The sequence below is a fragment of the Dama dama genome, chromosome 4 (assembly GCF_033118175.1).
Source record: "Dama dama isolate Ldn47 chromosome 4, ASM3311817v1, whole genome shotgun sequence".
NCBI classification, from domain to species: Eukaryota; Metazoa; Chordata; class Mammalia; order Artiodactyla; family Cervidae; genus Dama; species Dama dama.
In genome coordinates this window covers 40,040,669-40,061,990 of record NC_083684.1, presented here as the reverse complement: position 1 = coordinate 40,061,990, position 21,322 = coordinate 40,040,669, and the positions used below count along the sequence as shown (strand labels likewise).

The 21,322-nt window shown below is 52.5% G+C and overlaps 1 protein-coding gene across 1 annotated transcript; it reads right to left on the bottom strand.

The window, feature by feature from the left end:
* Positions 1 to 1,305: 1,305 nt before the first annotated feature.
* SLC9A5 (solute carrier family 9 member A5) lies at positions 1,306 to 20,263 on the bottom strand. The gene is made up of 16 exons (XM_061138702.1): positions 20,050 to 20,263; positions 16,760 to 17,062; positions 15,111 to 15,274; positions 14,886 to 14,964; positions 14,422 to 14,599; positions 13,634 to 13,854; positions 13,223 to 13,425; positions 12,908 to 12,997; positions 12,740 to 12,810; positions 11,894 to 12,023; positions 11,315 to 11,403; positions 11,028 to 11,154; positions 6,906 to 7,076; positions 6,320 to 6,389; positions 5,534 to 5,668; positions 1,306 to 2,692 (listed from the first exon to the last, which is right to left on the bottom strand). The coding sequence occupies exons 1-16, from the start codon at positions 20,240 to 20,242 to the stop codon at positions 2,214 to 2,216; spliced, it is 2,703 nt and encodes a 900-aa protein (XP_060994685.1). The 5' UTR covers positions 20,243 to 20,263; the 3' UTR covers positions 1,306 to 2,213.
* Positions 20,264 to 21,322: the final 1,059 nt, after the last annotated feature.

The window sequence follows — 21,322 nt, the reverse complement described above, 5'->3', positions numbered from 1 at the left end:
CATGCTGTCTGAGCCCCGTCTCTCACACACACACACACACACACTCAGACGCCTCTCAAAGCTCCCCCCGCTAGATCTCCTCCAGGCCTCACAGAACTTTCTATGCTCTTGGGCTTGTAACGTAACACCAACAATGACTAACATTTATAATCCTTTTCCACAGTCCAGGCTGTGTACCTGGTTCTTCTCATTTCATCATCTAATCCAGACAGCAACGGTATGAAATAAGCATCCCATTTTAGAGATGTAGACACTGGAACTCGGAGAGAGGATGTAACATACCTAAGGTAACGTACCCAGCAAGGGAGGGCTGGGACCAGCTGCTCGGCCTTATCACAGCCGACTGTAAGCCGTGTGAGGGCAAAGCCTGAAAGTCACTCTTCCTTCTCTCCACACATTCCCCAGGCCTAAGTCAGAAAAAATGGTTGACTAAATGTGTGAGCTTTGCAGTGTGTTCAGGGTTTCAGATATGTAAAGACGAACGACAGATCGGTGATTACCTAGGGCTCGGCTGAGGGTGAGGAGTGACTGCCGACAGTACAGTTTCTCTGGGAGACGATGAAACTGTTCCAAACTTAGCTTGTGGGGAGGGTTGCACAACTCTGTGAATATGTTAGAAAACCACCAAGCTGTACATTTTAAATGGGTGAATTTTATGGGGTGTGTGTGGGTGTGTGTGTGTGTGTGTGTGTGTGTGAGGTATTGATAGATAAGCTCAGTGGAAACAGGATCTGCTGTCATCAGGGATTTCAAGCCCTAGATGTTTCTGGACCCCACACTCTCCAATGTGTGTCAGCAACACTCAGGGTGACCAGCTCCCTTGAGATTGTCCTGCCACTGCCATGTGCAGAACACATCTTTTCATCTGTCCTGCCCCTCCCTCCAGGCATTTGAGGAACGTTTATCTGGTGCCAGTGTGTTGGCTGCATCTTTGGGCACCTTGGCACCTGACCTCTGGGGTCTCTCTTCCTGCAAGTCATTCCCATTTTGTGGACACCCAGTTCTGTGACCCCGTGCCCAGACAACAATCCCCTGGACTTGCTGCAGGCTTCCTGTAAGGTGACGTAGTAGGAAAGAATGGGAGCAGAGGGAGGGAGGGCCATAGGGCCTAACAGTCCTTCCCCGGACCGCCCCCCCACCCCCCCGCATTCTGCATCCGGGAAGCCCTGGGGCACAGAGTTGAAAGTTTCCATCTCCCTCACCACATGCCCTCTTGCCCGCTTCTCACACCTCAAAACCCCCAGACACATGGGCACAGGACACACATCCATCTGAGAGATGTTTAATGTATCTTAGGTTCAAGGTACAAAATTCAGGGCAGGTGCTAACCCCAGGAAAGTCACCTGCCACCCAGTCAGCCCCCTTTCCATTGTAGTCAGGCCTCTCAGCCCCAGAGCACTGGAGCAGTGATCCTGAGATACCTGTCCCCTTTCCTGTTCAGGGAATAATGAGGAGACAGTGTGGGAGGCCAGAGGCCACCATCTCCTCTCCTCACAAATCTCAGACCCAAGGATCTGAAAGGTCCAAACCTGGATGCAAAGCAGCAGAGCCCCAGAGTGACGCCAGCTAAGAAGCAGCCGTGACCTGAAGCCTGACCCAACCCTGTGGCCTGGAATTGGAGGAACTATTGCCCCAGAGACTGGCAGCAAAGGAAGATAAAGCAAGGAGTGGAGACAGATTCCCACTGCTCCAAATCAACTGACTGTGGGTAGCTGTGCCGACAGGGCAGCAAAGCCTGCTGCACCTCCCAGCCCAGTCCCTCTGAGAACCAGCCCCTCATGGAGCCTCCCTGCCAGGTTCCTGAGCTGACGTTGGGGCAGGGTGGAGTGCAGGACAGCCCAGTGTCAGCTGAGGAGAGATGCCCTTGCTTGGGGGACAGGAACTGCTCCCCAGGAGGACCCGCTGGGGAAGGAGCATCAGCTCCCCTTGTCTCTGGGCCTTGCCTCTAAAAACGTCTGGACTGGGTCTTGAACCAGAGTTAGGGCCTTTTTGAAAGGGAAAGTGGCAGGAGTTTCGGAACAAGGAGGGTGGTGAAAAGGGTTCCTGTGAGGACCAGCCCACGAGACCCTTCTGACCTGCCCCAAGGGAGCCCAGCTGCTACTTCAGTCCAGGCTCCTCTAACCCCATGTCCGGTTGAGTGGGCTCCTCCGCCCGTTGTGCAGGGAAGACTTCCAGGGGGGCTCCGGCCCCCTGCTCCTCCCCGAGTCTCTGGGCTACAGCCGGCCGCCTTTGTTGAAGTGGATGCACCAGTGGGAGTTGGCGGTGCCTGGGCTGAGATGGGTGTGGTCCTCGTGTCCCATGAGGGGCTGCAGCTCCTGCTGCCGGGGGATGTCAGCGCTGCTCTCACTGCGAGAACGGCCCGCCTTGGCCAGGCTCGGGGGGAAGGCAAAGCAAGAGTGTGGATCAGAGGAGAGGGGCAGCTTGAGAGGGGCCTGGGGCTCTTCCGGGGCCCGTGGGCGGGGAGGCAGGCGTGTCATTGTTGGGGCCTGAGTACACGGCGGGGATGCCAAGCTCTCCAGGGACGAGATGCTCTGGTTCCAGCCTGTCTGCATGTCCACGGGCACAATCTTGGTGGTTTCTGAGGACACGTAGACAGCCAGGTCCCCCTGCCCACTCTTCCAAGGCAGCTCCTTCTCCGCACAGGTTGGGGACGGGGGGATGATGCGTGGGCTGGGGCACACCTCAAGGCTCCCTGGGGACAAAGCAGACAGGCACTCATCGCCAAGCCAGTGATGCTTTCTTAAGTGTGAGCACAGAAGTTCATTCTGCAGTTGCCACACAGCATCCAGTTGTGCAGTTATTGGATGCACGCCTGGCCCAGGGGAAGCGCCACAGCTGGGTTTGCTCCCCACTGTATCCCCAGCACCTAGCACAGGACTGAGCATGTAGCAGTTGCTCAACAAATACCTACTGAACAAATGAAAACAACTAGAACAAGCCAAAGCGAGAGCAAGGCAGGAAAAAACCCATCTATGATCAGCCCTCAACCAACTTGCAATGCCAGGCTTAAACCACATCCTGCTAGGCCCCCGGCCCAGGGTGAGGAAGATTTCGAGGCTTGGCCACTGCTCTCCTTGCCTGAGTTCCCACCACAGCCCTTTGGTGGGACAGAGTCCAGGAGAGTGAGCTCACACGAACCTAAACAGGCTAAAGATGAGCCGCAGAGGGGATGCCAGAGCACAGGGGATGTGAGCCGAGAATCCCAGAAGTGCTGGCAGCCTTAATGGAAGGCTCAGCCACGGCATTACAGAAAGGCTGAGGCTCTGAAAGAGGAAAACAGAGAAGGAGCAGCCCTCTGGCCACCCACCACCCCTTGTTCTCCAAAGTCAAGCTCAGTGCCTTGCATATAATAGGTGCTCAGTCAGTGTCTGCTCACTGATAAAGTCCTGAGCAGTCCTGTGAACTTGACTTCAAGTGCTCCACGTTATGAAATGTATTGATGCTGTAACTGAGAGTGAAACTACCTCCCTGGAATGCTGTATGAAATTTTAACAACAAAAAAACTTCAGTGTTCACCTTTAGAGGATGCTAGGTAACTATTGGTCTGAAAACCGGTAAGTGAAAGGAAAAATTCAAGCATTTATCCATTCTTCCCTATATGAACTGTACCTCAGACTGACTAAATAATTGATGAAAGAAGGCTTTTTTTTAAATACAAGAATTCAAAAAAAAAATAAAAAATAAATAAATACAAGAATTCCTGCTAATCAATGCAAACAAAAAATAGACAGAATATCAGCATTGCGCAACCCGGAATGAACTGTTGGATGTGGCAGTGATCACCAGTGACTGCAAGACCACCTGATGAAAAACTGACAGGGAGTTTGATAATGGGTGGGTCAGGCTAACAACAACCGAAGCCAATAGTCAATATTAACCTACAAAAAGACAGCCAGCCAGATGGTACATGCTCCCTGGTGAGACGCAGTGGGAGGTGTAACATCACCACCTATGGAGTATGCTTATCAAGTCTGATCTAGATTTAATTACTGATTTGAAGGAAATGTAAAGGTCAGTGAAACAGACATATTAAATGATGCTTAGGGGATGCAATCAGCAAAATCCAGACAAGGAAAGACTGGGGGACAAATAACCAAGTTATTTCAATAAACACAGTGCAAGGAAAGAAAGTATGGTGGGGGGACCTATAAATCAGGGTTTTTCAAACTTGACACTGTCCCAGGTAGGAGCAGAGACTTCGCTGTAGGGAGCTGTCCTGTGCATTGTAGGGTGTTTAACAACATCCCTGGCCTCTACCCACACATCGCAGAGGTACCCCTCCCACTGTGACAACACAAGATGTCTCCAGACAGTACCCTAGGGCAGGGGTCCCCACCCTCCAAGCTGTGGACGGCTACCTCCTGTCAGATCAACAGCAGCACTAGATCAGAAACAAAGTGCACAATAAATGTAATACACTTGAATCATCCCCACCCATCCCCAGTCCGTGGACAAAATGTCTTCCATGAAATCAGTCCCTGGTACCAAAAAGGTTGGGGACCGCTGCCCTAGGGGACAAAATCACTACTACTACCTCCTTAAGAATCAGTGTTATACGTTAAAAGAGACTTATCCACCAAATTTCATGTGTGGGTCTTTGTCTGGATTTTTATTTGAACAACCTACTATAAAAATAAATGAAGACAATCAGGGAAATTTGAACACAGACTGGATATCTGATAACAAAGATTTTGGATATGATAATGGTATTATGGTTATATTTTTAAGAAGGATCCTTATCTTTTAGAGATACTTGCTGAAGTATTTAGCAATAAAGTGGTATGATATTTGCAATTTGCTTCAAAAGAATCCAGTGGAGAGAGGGGCATAGTGAAGGTGTAAGTGAAATAAGATCAGTTAGGAGTAGGTAATTATTTAAGATGGATGGTAGAGAGATGGGAGTTTATTCTACTATTCTGTCTACTGTATATTTTGAAATTTTCTATAATAGGATGTTTTTTAAAAGACACCCGAGAATTCTTGAGCCAACAGGCAGTGGTAATTAGCATTCTGAGTTCATTAGGTCTCCACATATGGAAGCACATATATGTTGGTTTTTATCTACAGTAATGCTGTTTTGATGAATGCAGGCTCCTCTCTGAGGTCCAGCTGCCACCCTTACTGGGGGCTGTACCTGAGTGCTGGTGTGCTGAGCACGGGTCACAGCAGAACCTGGTGTTAGGTCTGCTTGTCACCTTGCGTTTCTCGCCAGAGTGTAAAGGGAGGCAAGTGAAATGGCTGTGAGCTTTGGAATCAGATGGGTCAGGTTCAAATTCTGGTTCTGCTGATTTCTAGACAAGTCCCAAGTTCCTTTGAGCTCAGTTTCGCCATCTTGATTGTTGTAAGGATTGAATCAGATCATAGATGTCAGATGTCTGACATAAAAGAAATGCTGAGTAAATGCTGGTTGATGAATGAATGAGCAGATAGGCAGAGGGACTGTCTGGAGTAAAGGCCATCAGCAAAGGGGGAGGAAGCCAACTGCGTAGCTCCAGTTTGCTCCAGAGGGAGGCAGGCAGGAGGAAGCCATTACCTGAGACCTTGCCCTCTTGGAGAACCTCACTGGTGGCCCGAGCCACAAAGATGATCCCTTCGTCATCCTCCTTCTCTGTCTCCGAACTGTCGCTGTCCTCCTCCTCCTCAGACTCCACGGTTAAGATCACAGCAGCTGGACAGGGACAAGAGCTGAGTGGGATTGGCCAGCCCAGCAGCTGCCTCATGGTACCACACCACCCGGAACCCAACCCCTTATCCATCTAGGCAGAGCCCACAGCTGGCAGAGACACCTGCTTTGTCCTGTGGCTGTTACAGCACTGGCCTAGGGGGGTGGGGGAGCTTGAGAGGAAGGGGCATGGGGCTCCAGAGTCCCAGGAGGCAACAGGAAAGACAGATCCTCAGAGGAAGCCATCAGAGAATCACACTTCCCAGCACCTTCATCTTCTCTCAACCTCAGATCCCATCATCAACTGGAAGCATAAACATCTGGAAGGCTAGAAGGCCCATCAATGTGCAGCTCTTCTAGGCCTCTGGTTTTACTGCAGGGACACTGGACCCCAGGGCCCACCCATCCTTTAAGGCACAGACCAGGCTCCATTTATGACACATTCTCCAGGTCCTCAGGGTCTGTAGCCTATAGTTAGCTCTCAGGTGTCACAGACGTCTAGTAACTGCTGAGACCTGTGCATCTAGTTTTAAGGGGAAGAGCCCCAGCTCTTGGCATTGAGTGCCATGCAGAGAAGGTCCTTCAGGCTTCCAGTCAGTGGGCCCCTGCCCTTCCCTTCCCCGTCCCATCCTCAACACCACCCCACTCCCTGCTTGCCTGTGTCATGGAAGCCCAGGTCTCGAGGAGGTTTCCCGTTTGTAGCTTCAGTGTTAGCCACGCCATCCTTCTAAGGACCAAAAAAAAAAAAAAAAAAGTCCTAAGCCTCTTGCCCTGACTCCAAACCCCAATCCTGTCATCTGGTGGGGTCAACAAGAAGACAGGTCTTCCTGACACCACATGGAAGGGAATCTGCGTCAATTACAGTGGTTCTACCATCCCTTGACCCCCCACCCCCACCCCCCAGCAAGTGTTGTATGGCCCCAGCAGAGATGCTCAGTACATCAGCCTGGGCTGAATAAGAAATTCATGGAGTCCCCGCACCCCTTCCCCAACAAGGAATCTGCCTCTTTCCTGCTCACTCCACCTCTGGTAGGTGGTCCTGCTGCCTTAGGCAGGTGACCACAAGAGGTTGCTCTCCCCGTGAAGGCTTCACCTTCTTCTCTGGGGCTCCAGGAAGATGCAAAAGGGAACCCAAGCTGCTACAGCCCCCAGGTCCCTGAGGCTGGATTCCAAAACCTGTGAGCTCAAAACTGCATGCCATCAGCCTGCAGCTGCAAACAGGAGTCCTAGAGAAAGCACATGCCTTCTTGCGGCCGGCCTTGCGGGGTCGTGGCTTGCTCTTGGTGAAGCAGATGTTGTGCTTGGTGGACTTAAAGGACTCCAGCCGCCGCTTCATGTTCTGCTGGAAGACTTCCTTGTCCTGGCGTTCCTGCGCATCCTCAGAGATGAAGTGGCGGCTGCAGCTGGCTTTGTACTGGCAATGACAGCCCCACCCTGCCATGAGGCTGGGTGTCCTGCCTCCCACAGGAACCCCACGTCACAACCCCAAGTTCACCCTAGCTCCTGCCAGCCTGCTGTTTTCCAGAAATAGCCATAGAATGAAAAAAAAAATTAAAAATACAATAGAGACCCAGCCAGACTCTATATTCTCAGATCTTTATCCCAGAACCTACTCCCTCAAATCTGGCTTTCCTTATCCCCTCTTGCCCTCTCCCAGTTTTCTCAGATGTGAAGTGACATCCTGTGTCCTGTCCTCAGGACTACCATGAAACCAAGGCAGGCATTTCCTTCTTTGCACCTCAGTTTATCTGAGCCTAGTCCACATGCCTGGCCCATTTGCCACCTTGTGACTACACAGGACTCTGTCTAGCTGGCCCTCTCCCTACTTGGCCCTTTCTGCAGCCGCCACCGTGACTCCTCAGGCTGCAGGAACTTCCGTGACTATCTCTTGCCACCTTGGACCCTCTCAGTCCAACCATACCTGTGCCCAACTCAGGACCACCCCCATCATCTGCTCTTTCTAACTCTTCCTCATAAAGACCAAGCCCACTACACCCTCACCTAACCTGTCTCCACCTCTGGCTGTGACTGCTTAGCAGCCTTTTCATTACCTCCTGGTAATTTCCCAAAGTACCACCTGCGTGTTCCCAATCATTCTTGTCCAGCCGCACACCCCCAGGCCGGTCTCTTTCCTTTGCCCTTCATATTTTCTGCTTCCCGGAGCTGGATCTAAGAATCCCCATTTAAGTGTCCTCCCAACTGCCCTCTTCTACAAACTCATGCAGAGGTGCCCCTCTCTCCCTTGGGTGGGGGTGGGTGGGTGCAGAAGCCCAGCTCCTTCACAGGGCTCCTCACTCCCCACTCCCTGCCTCCATCAGTTCCCTTCTCTCCATCAGTTCCTCCCTCCCAGTCCTCCACTCTCCTGCATCTTCAATCCTTCTCTGGCCACTGGCCCCCTGCCTCTGCTTTTAGACCTGTTCCTGCCCTTACCTCCTTGAAAAATGCCTTTCCATTGACACTATTGCCTTGCTTTTGCTGCTAAACCTTTACACTTACATTCTGACACTTCCCCTATTACCCATTAATTCCTTGAATGTCAGAGATAACAGGTGGGGTGGGAGCAAGGGGGGTTGCCTGACTGCAGCCCCACTGTGCAGCTTTCTGCCACGGCATCAGTACCTTGGCCTCTGGTTAGGCGACATCCGTGCAAAGTCCAGCCCTCCTCTTGCCCCAGGCCTCCGAGACAGCTATGAGGGGCATCAGCTACTGCCCCTCCAAAGGCTCCTTCTCTCTCCTCCTCTGCTGGCTCCCCTTCCTTTTCTTCCATGTGCATTCCCCAGCATTATCCTTGGCCCCCTCTCCCATCTCAGTGCCCTCCCCAGTGAAAGTATCGACTCTTTCAGTGCCAGCCAGCCCAGTGATAAATCTATGCTTCCCAGACACCAGCCATCAGACCAGCTGCATTTCAACCCCCTCAAGGGGCTTATTAAGAGCAGATTCCTCATCCCATTCCACTGGACAGAATCAGACTCTGCAGGAGGTGAAGCCAGGAATATGTATTCTAGTAAGCTCCCCAGGAGATTCTGATGTAGCCAGGCCAGGAAACCGCTGCTGTAGATTGCTTCCAAGTCTTTTTATCTCCAGCCTGTCTCCTCTCTCTTTTAAACTATAATCTTATGTTTCTAACTGTATACTAGACACTTCTGTCTCTAATGATATTTCTGTGAAGAACATGAAGAATTAGGGATTGCGTGCTGGCATAACTAAGTGTATTTAGAGCTGGTTGAGTAACCGTACCCCCAAAATTCTTGATCCAGATCAGTCTGGAGGAAAGTCTTTAGTAGCAGACCACAGGGCTCTGTCCTCAGCTCTATCCTGTTCATTTTTATGTTGATTTTGATGAATACAGAGTTAACAGGCTTAACAGAATTTTATATGATGTGAATCTGAGGAGATTTTTGGTGACCGACATGGGATCCAAACGATGGAATGATGGGCTAAATCAAATAAGATGACATTTAACAGGGATAAGCACAATCATAATCCAGGTTTTTTTTTTTAGTCGACTACACAAGAACTGGTTGGACCAAACTCATTGACCAATCTTACATACACACACACACACATCAACAGCCAGCCAATCATTATGTATCAATACTTCCTAATGTAATACAATAATACAGCTATCGAATGTTGCTGAATACAACCAGGCCTCTAGATTAAACTACCAAGAAATACAGGGTACCAAGGATAACATGTTAGATACCACCTCTGAAATACAATCAGCAAAATCTGTAAAGTGGAGAATTTTCTAAGATGATCTATCCAGTTTCTTCAGTAAGTAATAAAAAGGAGGGAAAAAAGGAAGAAGAAACTATTACCAATTTTTTTTTAAAAAATAAAAAGACATACTTACTAAAAATGCAAAGTGTGGACTTTATTTGGATCCTGACTTGAACAAACCAGGTGGAAAAAGATATGTATTGAGCTCTGGGTGGATATTTGAGGTGAGGTGAGAAGGAATCGCTGTTACTTGTTGTACGTGGTAATGGTACTATGGCTTTTTTGGAAAAAAAAAAGAATTCTTGCCACCTAGAGATACATGTGGAAATATTTAGAGATGATATAATGTCTGGAGTTTGCTTTAAGATAATAAAGTGTAGATAGGGTGTAAGGAGGAATTATTGGAACTGAGTGATGGTTAAATGAGTTTCTTTATTCTCTCTAGTTTTGTGAATGACTGAAATTTTCTATAAGAAAAAGTAACCAAAACCGAAAAACAAACAAAAACTCCACAAGTTGGATGAGACAGGGTTTCACAGTCATTAACTGAGGAAGACATTGGGGGTGGGTTGCCTGATTGTACGAACAGTGTGAGGTCTCAGGGTGATGAGCCAGAGCTGGAGGGATCCTGGGCTGCGAGAAGAGAAAGGCAAGTTCCATAACTAGAAAGGTTAAAGGTCCCCTGTGCCTGGCCCTGGCCAACCACAACTAGCATAGCACCTTCCATCTGGGGCCTCTTTGGCCACGGCAGTGAAAGCCTGGAATCCTAACCACTAGTTCACCATAGAATTCCTAAGGGGCCTCATTTCTAACGGCTGAAGAAGACACACCAGGGACAGAAGCTGCTGGCCTGAATGCAAGAAGGCCTCTGTGTGGAAGGAAGCTGTTCTGACATCTTTGCAGGCTTTTGCTCTGCAGAGGTGCAGAGAGTCAAATCAGGCCCAGAGGGAGCAAATTAAAGGGAAAAAATTCCCATCTCTGTAGAAAGGGCCTTGACTGTTAAAGCTGCCAAGAATGGTCACAGCTGGCTTCTCATTTCAGAAAGGTTCAAGGTAATGGCTTGCTGCCCCCTTGCGGGGTTGCAACAGATTCCTGCCTGGATGGGTTGGACCTTTCCAACCCCGAGGCTTCACAGACCTGCACGGGACTCACTCATGTTACCTAAACTGGATGTCTGCCTCCCCCAGGTTAAGCTGCTCCCACAGGCCTCCTTGGCACTCCTGCCTCTGTCTGTGACCCCCATCAAGCCCTCTGTACCTCCTCTCCCCTTCCTGGCCGATTTCACAGTCCTATGTGCCCCTCTTCCTTCCAGCCACCCAGCTCTAATCTGCAGTGTTTCACTCCAGCTTCCCAACTGACTCTCCCGGCCTCTCAACTCACCCCGTCCAATTAGACCTGCTCTCTGCTACCAGGGAAGACATCCTTAAACCATCCTTGTAACAAGCCAACCTTTCTCAAAACAACAACAACAACAACAAAAACCCCAAAACTAAAGGTTATAACCAACAAGATGAAGCCCACGCTCTTCAACTGGGCATCTACAGCTCTCCACAAGCTGGGGCCAGTTGCCTCTCAAGCCTTGGATCATGGCCTCCCCAGACCTCGCTCCCCCTCGGGACTCAGAGGCCCTGCCTGCTCTCACCCTGCGGCGCGGCTTGTAGAGGCCTCCGCAGAGCAGGTGGTGCATCGCGGCGTCCTCCCGGTCCCGGCCGCTGCGCACCGTGTCGATCACCTGCAGATCCAGACACGCTCCACTGCCGCTCTCCCTCCTGCGGGCGGCGGGGACACGCGTGCTGGGGCGGGGCCGGGAGGCGTGGCCCGGGGGACGGGCGGAAGCAGAGGTGCTCACGGATCCTCCTTAGAAGAGATTCAGAGAGAGGGCCCAGTAGGGAGGAGCCTGGGGAAGCGGGAGGGGGCTCCAGGACTTACAGCAGGTTGGTGACAGAAGTCTCTGCCACGGAATTGCGGCTGGGCATAGAGGGCAGAGTGAGCCCAGTGGAGGACAGGACGTGGCCTCCCTGCAGGAGCCATGTCAGAGGTCAGATGGCAATCAGACGAAGGTGGCGCAGACAGAGGGGAACAAAAGGAATAACACCGGTTAACACACTTTGCTCTCTGGATGTTCAAGGGACTGCGCTAGGTGCTTTTTTATACTGCACCTACAAAACTCTGTGACAGAGGTACTCATACTGTCGCTTTCTTACAGTTGAGGACACTGAAACTCAGAGAGGATAAATGACTTACCCAAGGTCACAAGCCTGAGATGATAACAATCTGAACCACATCTGCTGATGCCAGAGTCCAGCTGTCTCCCACCTTTCTGCACTACCCACCAGACTCTAAACGTCAGCGTCAGGCCTGGCTCGTTCCTGTAACTGCCACTTCACAAGTCCATGGAGTCTACTGGGAATTCCCAACTCCCTGCTCAGGGCCTGCCTGCCTGCTTGTCACCGCTTCCTGCCTTGCCCTGCTGGCCACCCGCCCATTCTCCATTGTCTGCTGGCCCACCTGATCCACGAAGCTGATGGCGTCCCGGATGTTGAGTCTGTAATACACATCCCAGATCTGGTCCCGGATGCGGTAAGCTGAGCGCCGCATCAACAGCTGACTCAGGTACTTCTTATCAAACTGCTCCCACCTACAGAGGATGCCAGGCCCAGTCCTGAGTGCTGGCATTCCTCAGACAGGGCTGGGGCACCGCCAGCGCGGGGCCCACATCTCTTGGTGTGGGCATCGGTCAGGGAGAATCTGGAAGCTGGTCCCTGCCCTTATGGAACTGACAGCGCCTGACATTGATGAAGTTATGACATGTAACTATAAAATTGCAACATGACAGGAACTACAAAGGATAATTGTAGAGTATGATGGGGATTTGTCCTAGTCAGGGAAGCCTCCTTAAGGACATGATGCCTGTGGTAATATCTGAAGGATGAACAGAGAGGTTAAGGAGGCAAGATGGAGGGGAGGGAATGTTCTAGTAGAAAGAACAACATGTGTAAAGGTCCCGGTGGCCAGGGCAGGGGGAGCATGGTGGGTCCTGAGTTTCTAAAACAGGGTTTATTTCATTGGCAGGCCGAGAGTCAAAGTCACAGCGGAGCACAAGGCGGCTGGAGTCTGGAGGTGCCAGACCACGCAGGGCAGGGCCGGGCAGGCCTCGCTGGGGAACCTTATCTCATCCTGAGAGTACAGGGACACCAGCACTGCCTGAGGAGCTTCAGGGACAGGTCACCCAGCCTGCGCCTGGCTGCGTCCCTTCTCAGAAGTGTGGTATGTCCCCCATGCTGCCCTGGCTGGGGGTGTTGGGGAGGGGGTGCTGCCGCTGCTGCTGAAGGAGGCTGGGGGCAGCTCCCTCACCTGTCCCTCCAGTAGTGATAGCCATGGTGGCCCACAACGTCCTCCACTGCAGCCAGAATGTGGTCAAAAGTCTAGAAGGGGAGTGGGTAGGGGGACCAGATCAGGACTCTGCTCAGAATAGGAGAAGGGAGAGAGGGACAGGTAGGGGGATGGGGTTCTGGTACCCACATGCTCATGCAGCTCCTGGTTCAGGGTGGGTTTGTGATGCTCACTCCTCTTCACCTTCAGCCACTTGACCAGTGGCTTGATGGTCAGGCCCTATGGACGGGCAGCCGGTGAGCCCTGCCCTGGCCAGTTGTCTGCTGCCTTTCTCTCCCCACAGTTAGGCTTCAGCTTCTGTATCTCCACCTCACTGCTCTCAAAGTCTGGGAAGTCAAGCCCCTGCAGCCCCCAACAGGAAAAGGAGCCCCTCTCCCATAGGCTCCAGGCCTCCCCAAGGGCCTGCCAGACCCTCTCCCCATCCAGCCTCCTGGGCGCTCCCACCTGCACGATGACAGTGAAGAAGACCACCACAATCGTGGTGGCTACAAAGTAGTCCTTGGCAGGGACCTTGGTCCTGTCCAGGAGGATGACGAGAGCGAAGGCCACAGCCCCCCGCAGGCCCCCATAGGACATCACCACCTGGTCAATCTTGTCCAAAGGGACCAGCCGGAACTGATTCAGCACCCACGTCTGCAGGACTACGCCTACAGCAGGAGGGAGGCCAGTGGGAGCAGGGTGTTGGGAGTGGAGGGCACTGGGTGCAGCTGGCACCTGGTATCAGGGCTCAGGTCTGAAGGACTGGGAGGGCTGAGCAACACAGGGAGGACAAGGATGTGGACTCAGAGTGCGAGATGAGCTGGGGTGGGGGGGCAAGGGCAGGGAGGATAGGAAAGCAGAGGGTGCCGGCTATACCGAGGGCTCGGAAGAACAGGATGAAGAAGAGGGTGCCCAGCACCAGCCCAGAGTCCCAGGCCCACTTGGAAGAGTCCACGGCCGAGATGCCAAGCAGCATGAAGATGACGGTCTCCGCGCAGCTGGCTAGAGTCTTCATGGTGTACTTGACAGCTGTGCGGGACTTATGAGAGATGTTGGCCTCCACATACTTCTTACAGCCCAGGCCACACATGGTCACCCTGAGAGAGGAATGGAGAGTCAGAGCAATGAGGAGGGGCTGCAGGAAGCACAGCCTCTGGGGTCTGAGCATGCACAGGAGAGGGTGTTGCCCATCACAGGATGTCAGACTCAGAGCCAAAGCGCAGAGAAGCATGGAGCCCATCCAAGGATAGGTAGTGGTAGTCCTGGGATAAAAGGGTCGGAATCGCCAGGCTTCCCACTCAGTGCCTTCTGGAGGGGAAGGTGGGGAAAATGTGATCTGACTAGCACAGACTGCCTGAAGCACCTTTTGGAGTTCTGTGGCCACCAGAGCCATGGCACCAGGCCTCAAAGTCTACTTTTGGCTCAGCCCACACCCCAGAGAGCACTTTAGGCAGGGAAAAATTGGGTTCTGGGGGCCCAGGACAGTTCTAGAGGCGAGTCCTGTAATGTTCCCTGAAGTTTAGTGTCTCCCCTGGGAAATTTGAAGCTCCCACTCAAACTCAAACCTATGGACTCCTCAAGGTCCTGCTTCTGTCTGTGTGAAGGGCAACCATCTCCAGCACCCCCTCCCAGCTGCCAGTGTGCTCGGCACCCCCAGGACTCACGCAAGAATGGCAGAGAGCGAGGCCATTTCAGCGGTAAGGTAGGCTGCATAGGCGAGGAGGAAGACCAGCAGCGGCTCGATGATGCGGACCCGCTTGGTGAAGCGTGTGGTCAGGGCCAGGAGGAAGGCAAAGACTAAGCCCACGGCTGCCCCGCCCAGACTGACCACAAACAAGGAGGCTGGGGGAGGAGTGGGTTGTCAGCACGACCCCTGGCCAGGACCCCTCCCGGGCCAAGACTGCTGCCTGGCGGGGAGTGGAGGAGGATGCCCACCATGCTCCCCAGGGGTCAGGATTGCAGGAAAACCCCTCCTTCTCGGGTTCTCAGGGCCCTGTTTCTCCGTGGAGGAGGGAAGGGAGGAATGAGGCACCCCAGCAGCATCCTCTGTCCAGACGCAGTGGGGGAGGGGCTCAGCAACCCGAGGGAGGCAGCCTCCAGTGCCCGCCGAGAGGGGGGAGATACTGACCGACTCCCTTCAGGTAGTCAGTGGCCCGCACGTTGGCAGAGCCCATCTCCACAAAAGAGTTGCAGACCTTGTACAGCACCTGAGTGAGAAGTGGTGCATCAGGAGTGATGACGGGGGAAGGCGGAGACCGGATTTCTTCCCCAGGGGATCCGGGGAAGGGTCTGAGCCTGGTCAAAAGCACGGCAGCACGGGATCGAGGAACGGCAGCCCAGTGCGCACTCTCACCACGGTGACTGCATCGTTGAGCAGGGACTCGCCAAAGACGATGATAAAGAGGGTCTCGTTGACATGCACCTCCTCAAAGACAGCCAGCACGGCCACGGGATCCACTGCTGAGATGAGGCTCCCGAACAGCAGGAAGTCCAGCAAGCCAGCCTGCACTCTAGGGGCTTTTGAGGGACAACAGACGGTGAGATACTGAATTGGCTACAGCAGCCCCAGCAACAGGCCCAGACTGTTGAAACAAGGATGCCCCGAGAGGATTTGGGACAGTGAAGAGTGCGTCAGCCTGCAGGTCAGGAGACCTTAGGTCTTGAGCCTAAGGACTGTCTTTGCCACTTACCCGCTCTATGACATTGGCAACGTCACTGCCACCTGACTTCTCATAAGCCATACCTCCTCATATGCCTGCCTGACAAGACTGTTGCAGAAATCAACCAGGGAAATGGCTACAAAAGCTCTGTGTAACCTGAAGAGCTAAGATGGCACTGACAAGAAAAAACTTAGCAACAGCAATAATAACCACCATCAGGTGGAAATAGGCTGCTGACTGGCTTTATTAGGAGAACAAAAGAGTGCCGTCTCCCACATCGTAGTTCTCAGCCTAAGGAAGGCAACAATTCTCAGCAGGAGGGGGAGGAGCTATCCATCCACAAGGGCTGAATACAGTATGAAAAGCACCCACCATTGGTGGGACTCGAACATCCCATGCAATCTCTGTGAACCTCAGTTTCCACTTGTACATGCTGAGAATAATAATAGTGTCTACCTCAGAAAGTTTCTTATTTAACCAGTGCCTATACATAGTAAACACTCAGTAGTTATTACCTATTACTAGGATTACTATGATTATGGACTGATGTCTTCCCCTCCCTTCCTACCCCCAAAGAGTTCACTGACCCCATAGAAAAACCAGGTTGGAGACCTGAGTGGAAATTGCAAACCTCCCCTTGACCCTGGGAAGAAGTCTGAATCATCAACTTTGAGGGTTGGATGGGTTTGGGGCCCAGAAAATGAGAAAGAAGGGAGCAGAACTGGGCAGCCTGAAGGCAAAGAGCTCAGTAAAACAACCCTCTCCTGCTAACTTTGGACCTGATATCAAATGAGTTTAAGGGCCTCTATTTCCTCATCCATTAAATGGGACAAATGATACCCCCAGCAAGGTTGATATGAAGAGCCAGTGGGATGAGCAAAGAGAGAACACCCAGTGTAGTGTCTTGCATTCTGCAGATGCATGATATTAAAATATTAAAATAATAAAAACAGAAAACCACCCTGATGTGACCTGGGCAGAGCCCTCAAAGGGATGTTGAGCTGTGCCTCAGGGGAGCCAGGCTGGCAAGTGGCAGTGTGGTAACAGAGGGCAGGAAGAAGCAGGGTGGTAATGCAGGCTTCCCAGCCTTGGCAGCCCACGCACAGCTGGGAGCCAGGCCCCTACTCAGCTGTCATCTGCAGAAGCCCAGACTCATCTGGCAGGGACCTAAATGAAGGCTGCAGGCCCATCTGGAGCACTGCCCAGTTGGGAGGGACCTAAGATGGAGGTCTCAGGGCATGGCTCTTGTCAACAGAGGATCTTCAGAGCTGGAGGAGAAGGGAGCTGGGCAAGGAGTCTGGCAAAGCCCCCCACGGCTGGTCCACGTCTTAGAGTCACTCACCCACAAGTCCAGCCTGCTGCAGGCCCCAGAGGGCAGCACCCGTTGTGAAGGCATTCCAGAGTGTGCCCACCACGGCATAGGTGAGGATGGCGCCCAAATTGTCAAAGAACAGCCGGCTGGGCATGAAATAGCCCGAGTCTAGCACAATAGGAGGCAACAAGAAGAGGAAGAAGGTGCCTGGCTCCAGCTGGTACTCCGCTTTCTTGGCCACAGCCAAGACAATGCCCCCCAGTGCCAGTCCCAGCAAAATCAGCAGACAGCTCTCAGGGACCAGAGACGTCACCTTCCGAGACAAGTGAAACACTACAACACAAGAATAGGGCGGGAGGTATCGTCAACTTATGAAGCACACACACACACACACACACACACACACACACACACATGCGCACTGGCCTATAGCCTTCCAGTCTTAGACATTTATTCAAGGTCAGGACCCCCAATCCTGGGGCCAAGGAAGAAGAAATTCAGGATTGCTAGAATCTCCAGCCTCCAGAGCTTCAAACTCTCCACTGCAGCCACAGTTGTCTATTTCTTAGTGCTCCTGTCATGGTAACCTAGGTCTCTGCTTACTTTTTCCACTTCTGAAAATACCCCATCCTCTCTACTGTCATCCTCAAAGGACCTCACCTTTTTCTGCTCTCCCTTATCCATTGCCGTTATTTGAACCTCAGCAAATACGAGGTACATTTTTATGCATAACATCGTTCTAAAAATTAGGGCCTGTGGAGTCAGTCTCCCTGGGTTCAAAGCCTAGCTCTTTCGTTTACCAGTTCTGTGACTTTGAAGCTAATATCTTCACTTTTTAAAAAAAATTGTTGGGCCGGGTGTTAGTTGCAATATGCAAAATCTCTAGTTGTAGCATGAGGGAATCTAGTTTCCTGACCAGGGATGGAATCCAGGCCCCTGACACTGGGAGCTCAGAGTCTTAACACTGGACAGCCAGGGAAGTCCCAGTCCCTTTTTGACTTGCAGTTTTTTCATCAGTAAAATGAGAATAAAGATAGTACTGATCTCATAGGATTGTTGCAAGGTTTAAGTAAGACGATCTGCTCAAAAGCAGTTAGCCTAGTGCTTTGTAGTAAGTGCTCTATAAATGTTACCTTTTATTCTCTTATTGTGTCCTGCCCTAGATCATAATGCATATTATACCTCCTAGGAGTACAGCAGATCTCCTAGCCCCATGTGCTTTTTCATTATGTAGGCTCACTAAGGGCTCAGTAGTTTTAAAAGCAATAGACTTAGCAGTTAGACCTCCAGTTCTTCTTGTGGCTCCATCCTATCCTAATTGCGTGATCTCAGGCAAATTATTTAAATTCCTGAGCTTCAATTTCTTCTGTAATATGGGGAAAAATAACCTTCACAGCGTGAGGATAAAAATGATATAGTGTGACTGTGCCTAGCAGAATGTCAGACACATAATAGGATCTCAACAAATGTTAATTCAATATGATTCTGGGGGGAAGTAATAACATATCTGACCCATGGAAAGAAGAGGAGGTATGGAATGATTTTCTAGCACTATTGCCACTCCTACCTTTGTCTCATCATATAAACTCTTTGGGCTTTCGATTGGGCCCTGAGCCAGGTGAGCTCCTCTCCCCAGACAATCCTTGGAGTCGTGGGTAGTTAGGGACACCTAACACCTTGGTGTTAGGCTGTATGAGACGCAATGCTAAGACAGTGCCCTTTGGAAGCTGTACCCAGAGAGCCTAGGACAGTGCCTGGCCTGTGGTGGGATCTACCTAAATATTTGGTGAATAAAAGGGAAAAAAAAAATCCTAGCAATGAAGCTGGGGGAAGGTATTTCTGAACATTCTACCTATCTCTCCCCACCCCTAATCCCAAGAATTTTTTTTTTTTTTTTGTTGATGAGAAAAAGGCTTTCTTCAACCTCTTCAACCTCCATAGGAGATGTCATCCAAGCTAGAAAAAGAACTATGATTTATGAGGAAAACTACAGCCATTGCTGCAAACCCTAAATAAGACAGGAACTCTCCACCTGGCAGACTTCTCAGCAGACCCAATTTTGGTTCCTAGATCTGAGGCTCCTCCCACCTTGCTCTCATTGCTGCCAGGCCCTAAGGTGAGCTCAGCCACAGCTCTCCCCACACTCAGCCCTACCTCTGGTCCCCCTCTCCTCTCCTTCAGGGACCTTATTCCATCCTTATCTCCAGAGCATGCATTAATCCCAGCACTGCAATCCAAAATCCTTCACAAAAGCCTGTTCTCTGAAAGAACTAGGCTCCTTGAAGGCATTTCAAGCCCCATTTTCCATTATTAATGGGCTGCCATGGCAGAGTGGAGAGCTCCTCTGTTCCTGCCCAGCCCCCACTCCCAACTGTGTCCCTGGGGGAAGAAGGGGGCAAACTCTAGACGGCGCGATTCCTATGTGAAGACTGTACTGGTGAGACTGGGAGTACAGACTGTGCCAGCTTAGATGGGGAGTGAGTAGCAACGGCTCAGCTATAATTAGTCACCCCCACAGCGCAGGCTGCACAACAGGGAGAGGGAGGAGGGTCTCTGGTGGGAGGAGGGACCACTGGCTGCTCAGAAGTGGGGAGGAAGGGGCAGAGGCGAGGAAAAGCAGCTCTATTCAAGGAAAGGAGTCTGAAGCACAGCCCTCAGTACTGTGCAGACTGAAGGAGATTGAATGTGTGAAAGCCTCTAGGGCAGGCAGCACAAAGTAAGGCCCAATAAATGGAAGTTTCCCATACCCTGAAGTGGGAAGAGGTAGACTTGAATTGGAAGGTGGGGGGCGGGGGGGGGGCGGAGACACAGCTGGGCACAAGAAGGGGACATCTTTAGGGGATGGGGGGGATAGAGGAAAAGTGGCATTTTAGCATCCCAAGAGAATGGACATTTGGAGGTGGCCTCCAGGGAAGGCTGCTTCCTCGGGACCTGGATGCTGGGGTTTGCCAGAGAATACTATCACCTCAATGTCCCACATGCCCTGACTGCTGACAGGGGCTGGGGATTGGTGGAGGGGAGCCCAGACCAAAGAGCTGACTGCAAGAAGAGGGGAAAGAGAGGGCAAAGTAGGCTAGGGATGGGGTTGGAGAGCGCAGGGGCAGCCCTCTGAGAAGGCAAATCCTCAGGGCTCCCACGCGAGAAGGGGAGGAGGGGGATCCACAAGAGGAGGCGCAGAGACAAGGTGAGAGCCCGGATTTGCGGAATCGGAACCTAAAGTCGGGGCACTCTGCAAAAATCCGGCCCGGATCTGGGGACTAGGGGTTGGGGGCGGGTCCGCTGCCCGCCGCCGGCCCTGGCGCACGCACACACGCACTCACCGATTTTAGCCAGGCTGGCCACCAGGATCCAGAGGGCTACCAAGTAGGGCGCCTCCACCTCGTGCCATTGCCAGCGGAAGAGCGCCAACCCTGGGGGAGGCTCACCCGGCGACCCTGGCTCCTGGGTGGGCTCTTCGGTCGCTCCTGCCCCCGCCAGGGGCAGCCCGAGCAGCGGCAGTGCGGCGCGCAGCATCCTGCCGCCTGCCTAGCAGCCCTCCAGGCACCGCACGGCGGCCGGCCCCGCGTCGCCGCCGCCGCCTACCGGCCTCCCCCGCGTCACAGGCACGTGGGGTCCGCTCCCCCCAATCCCGGCTCGGATACCCCCAACCCAGGTCCGGACTCCGAGACCCTGTCCCGGGCGTCCGTACTCCAGACACCTGCCTCTCCGCTCTAAACCAGTCTCGACTCTGGAAATCCCCCAGTGCAGTCCTCCCCCACAAGCCCTGCAACCTAGTCCTTCAAGCCCGCTCCCTCAAACCCTCCCCAAACCTCCCCCGATCCGTATTCAGAGCTGTGAGCGGCCACAGTCCCCAAGGGGCACTGCCGGGTCCCACCCGCCGGAGGCGACAGCCAGTCGCGAGAGTGACGGGGGTCTGCCGGGTGGCGGGGTTCAGGCGAGAGGAGGGCGGCCCCGCCACGGAGAGTGCGGTCGGCGACTGGCGGCCGGCCCCGGGTATCGAGGCCGCGGACCCCAACGCTGCCCCGTGCAGACTGCAGGGGGCAGTGCGCCGTCGCCTTCAGCTCAGCCCTCGGGAGCCTAAGACCCCTTCGGGCCCCGCTCTCAGACCAGAGCTGCGCACGCGCACTAGGCCTTTTTAGAAAGCCGTGAGGGACAACTGTCCCCGTCGTCCCCAGAAACCCCAAGGCCCAGATTGGGCCGAGTTCATATCAGGCTGAGGAGGAGTCTTTTCCTCTTCATTCACCAAATCGAGGGGCAACCGGCCTCCCTTTCCCTTAAACTACAGTGAACTCTTCTCACCCTTTCCATGAGACAATGGAGAGAACGTATCTTCTTCCCTAAACTACGAAAACCCAGCCTATCGATTCCCTTCAAACTAAAAGGAATTCACTCAACCTTTTCCCCAAACCTGAGGAGGCATTCGGCTTATCCCGCCCTAAACTGAAAAGGACGGTGTCCCCTTTTCATTGAAGTACAACCCATCCCTGTTCTTCCCCCAGATTGAGGGTAACGTGTTCTACCTCGCGGCCAAACCGAGTCGTTCTATCCTTTTCCCAGAATTAAGAGCACCCATCCCTCTTTCTCCTCCATCTA

Bases quoted from the DNA above. Each gene is read 5' to 3' on its own strand.
- SLC9A5 (XM_061138702.1), bottom strand. From the start codon at position 20,242: ATGCTGCGCGCCGCACTGCCGCTGCTCGGGCTGCCCCTGGCGGGGGCA. The intron at 11,404-11,893 runs GTGGGCCAGCAG...TGGCTCCTGCAG, and splicing joins CCATCAGCTTCGTGGATCAG to GGAGGCCACGTCCTGTCCTC. The intron at 2,693-5,533 runs GTAATGGCTTCC...CTTTGTCCCCAG, and splicing joins CCAAGAGGGCAAGGTCTCAG to GGAGCCTTGAGGTGTGCCCC.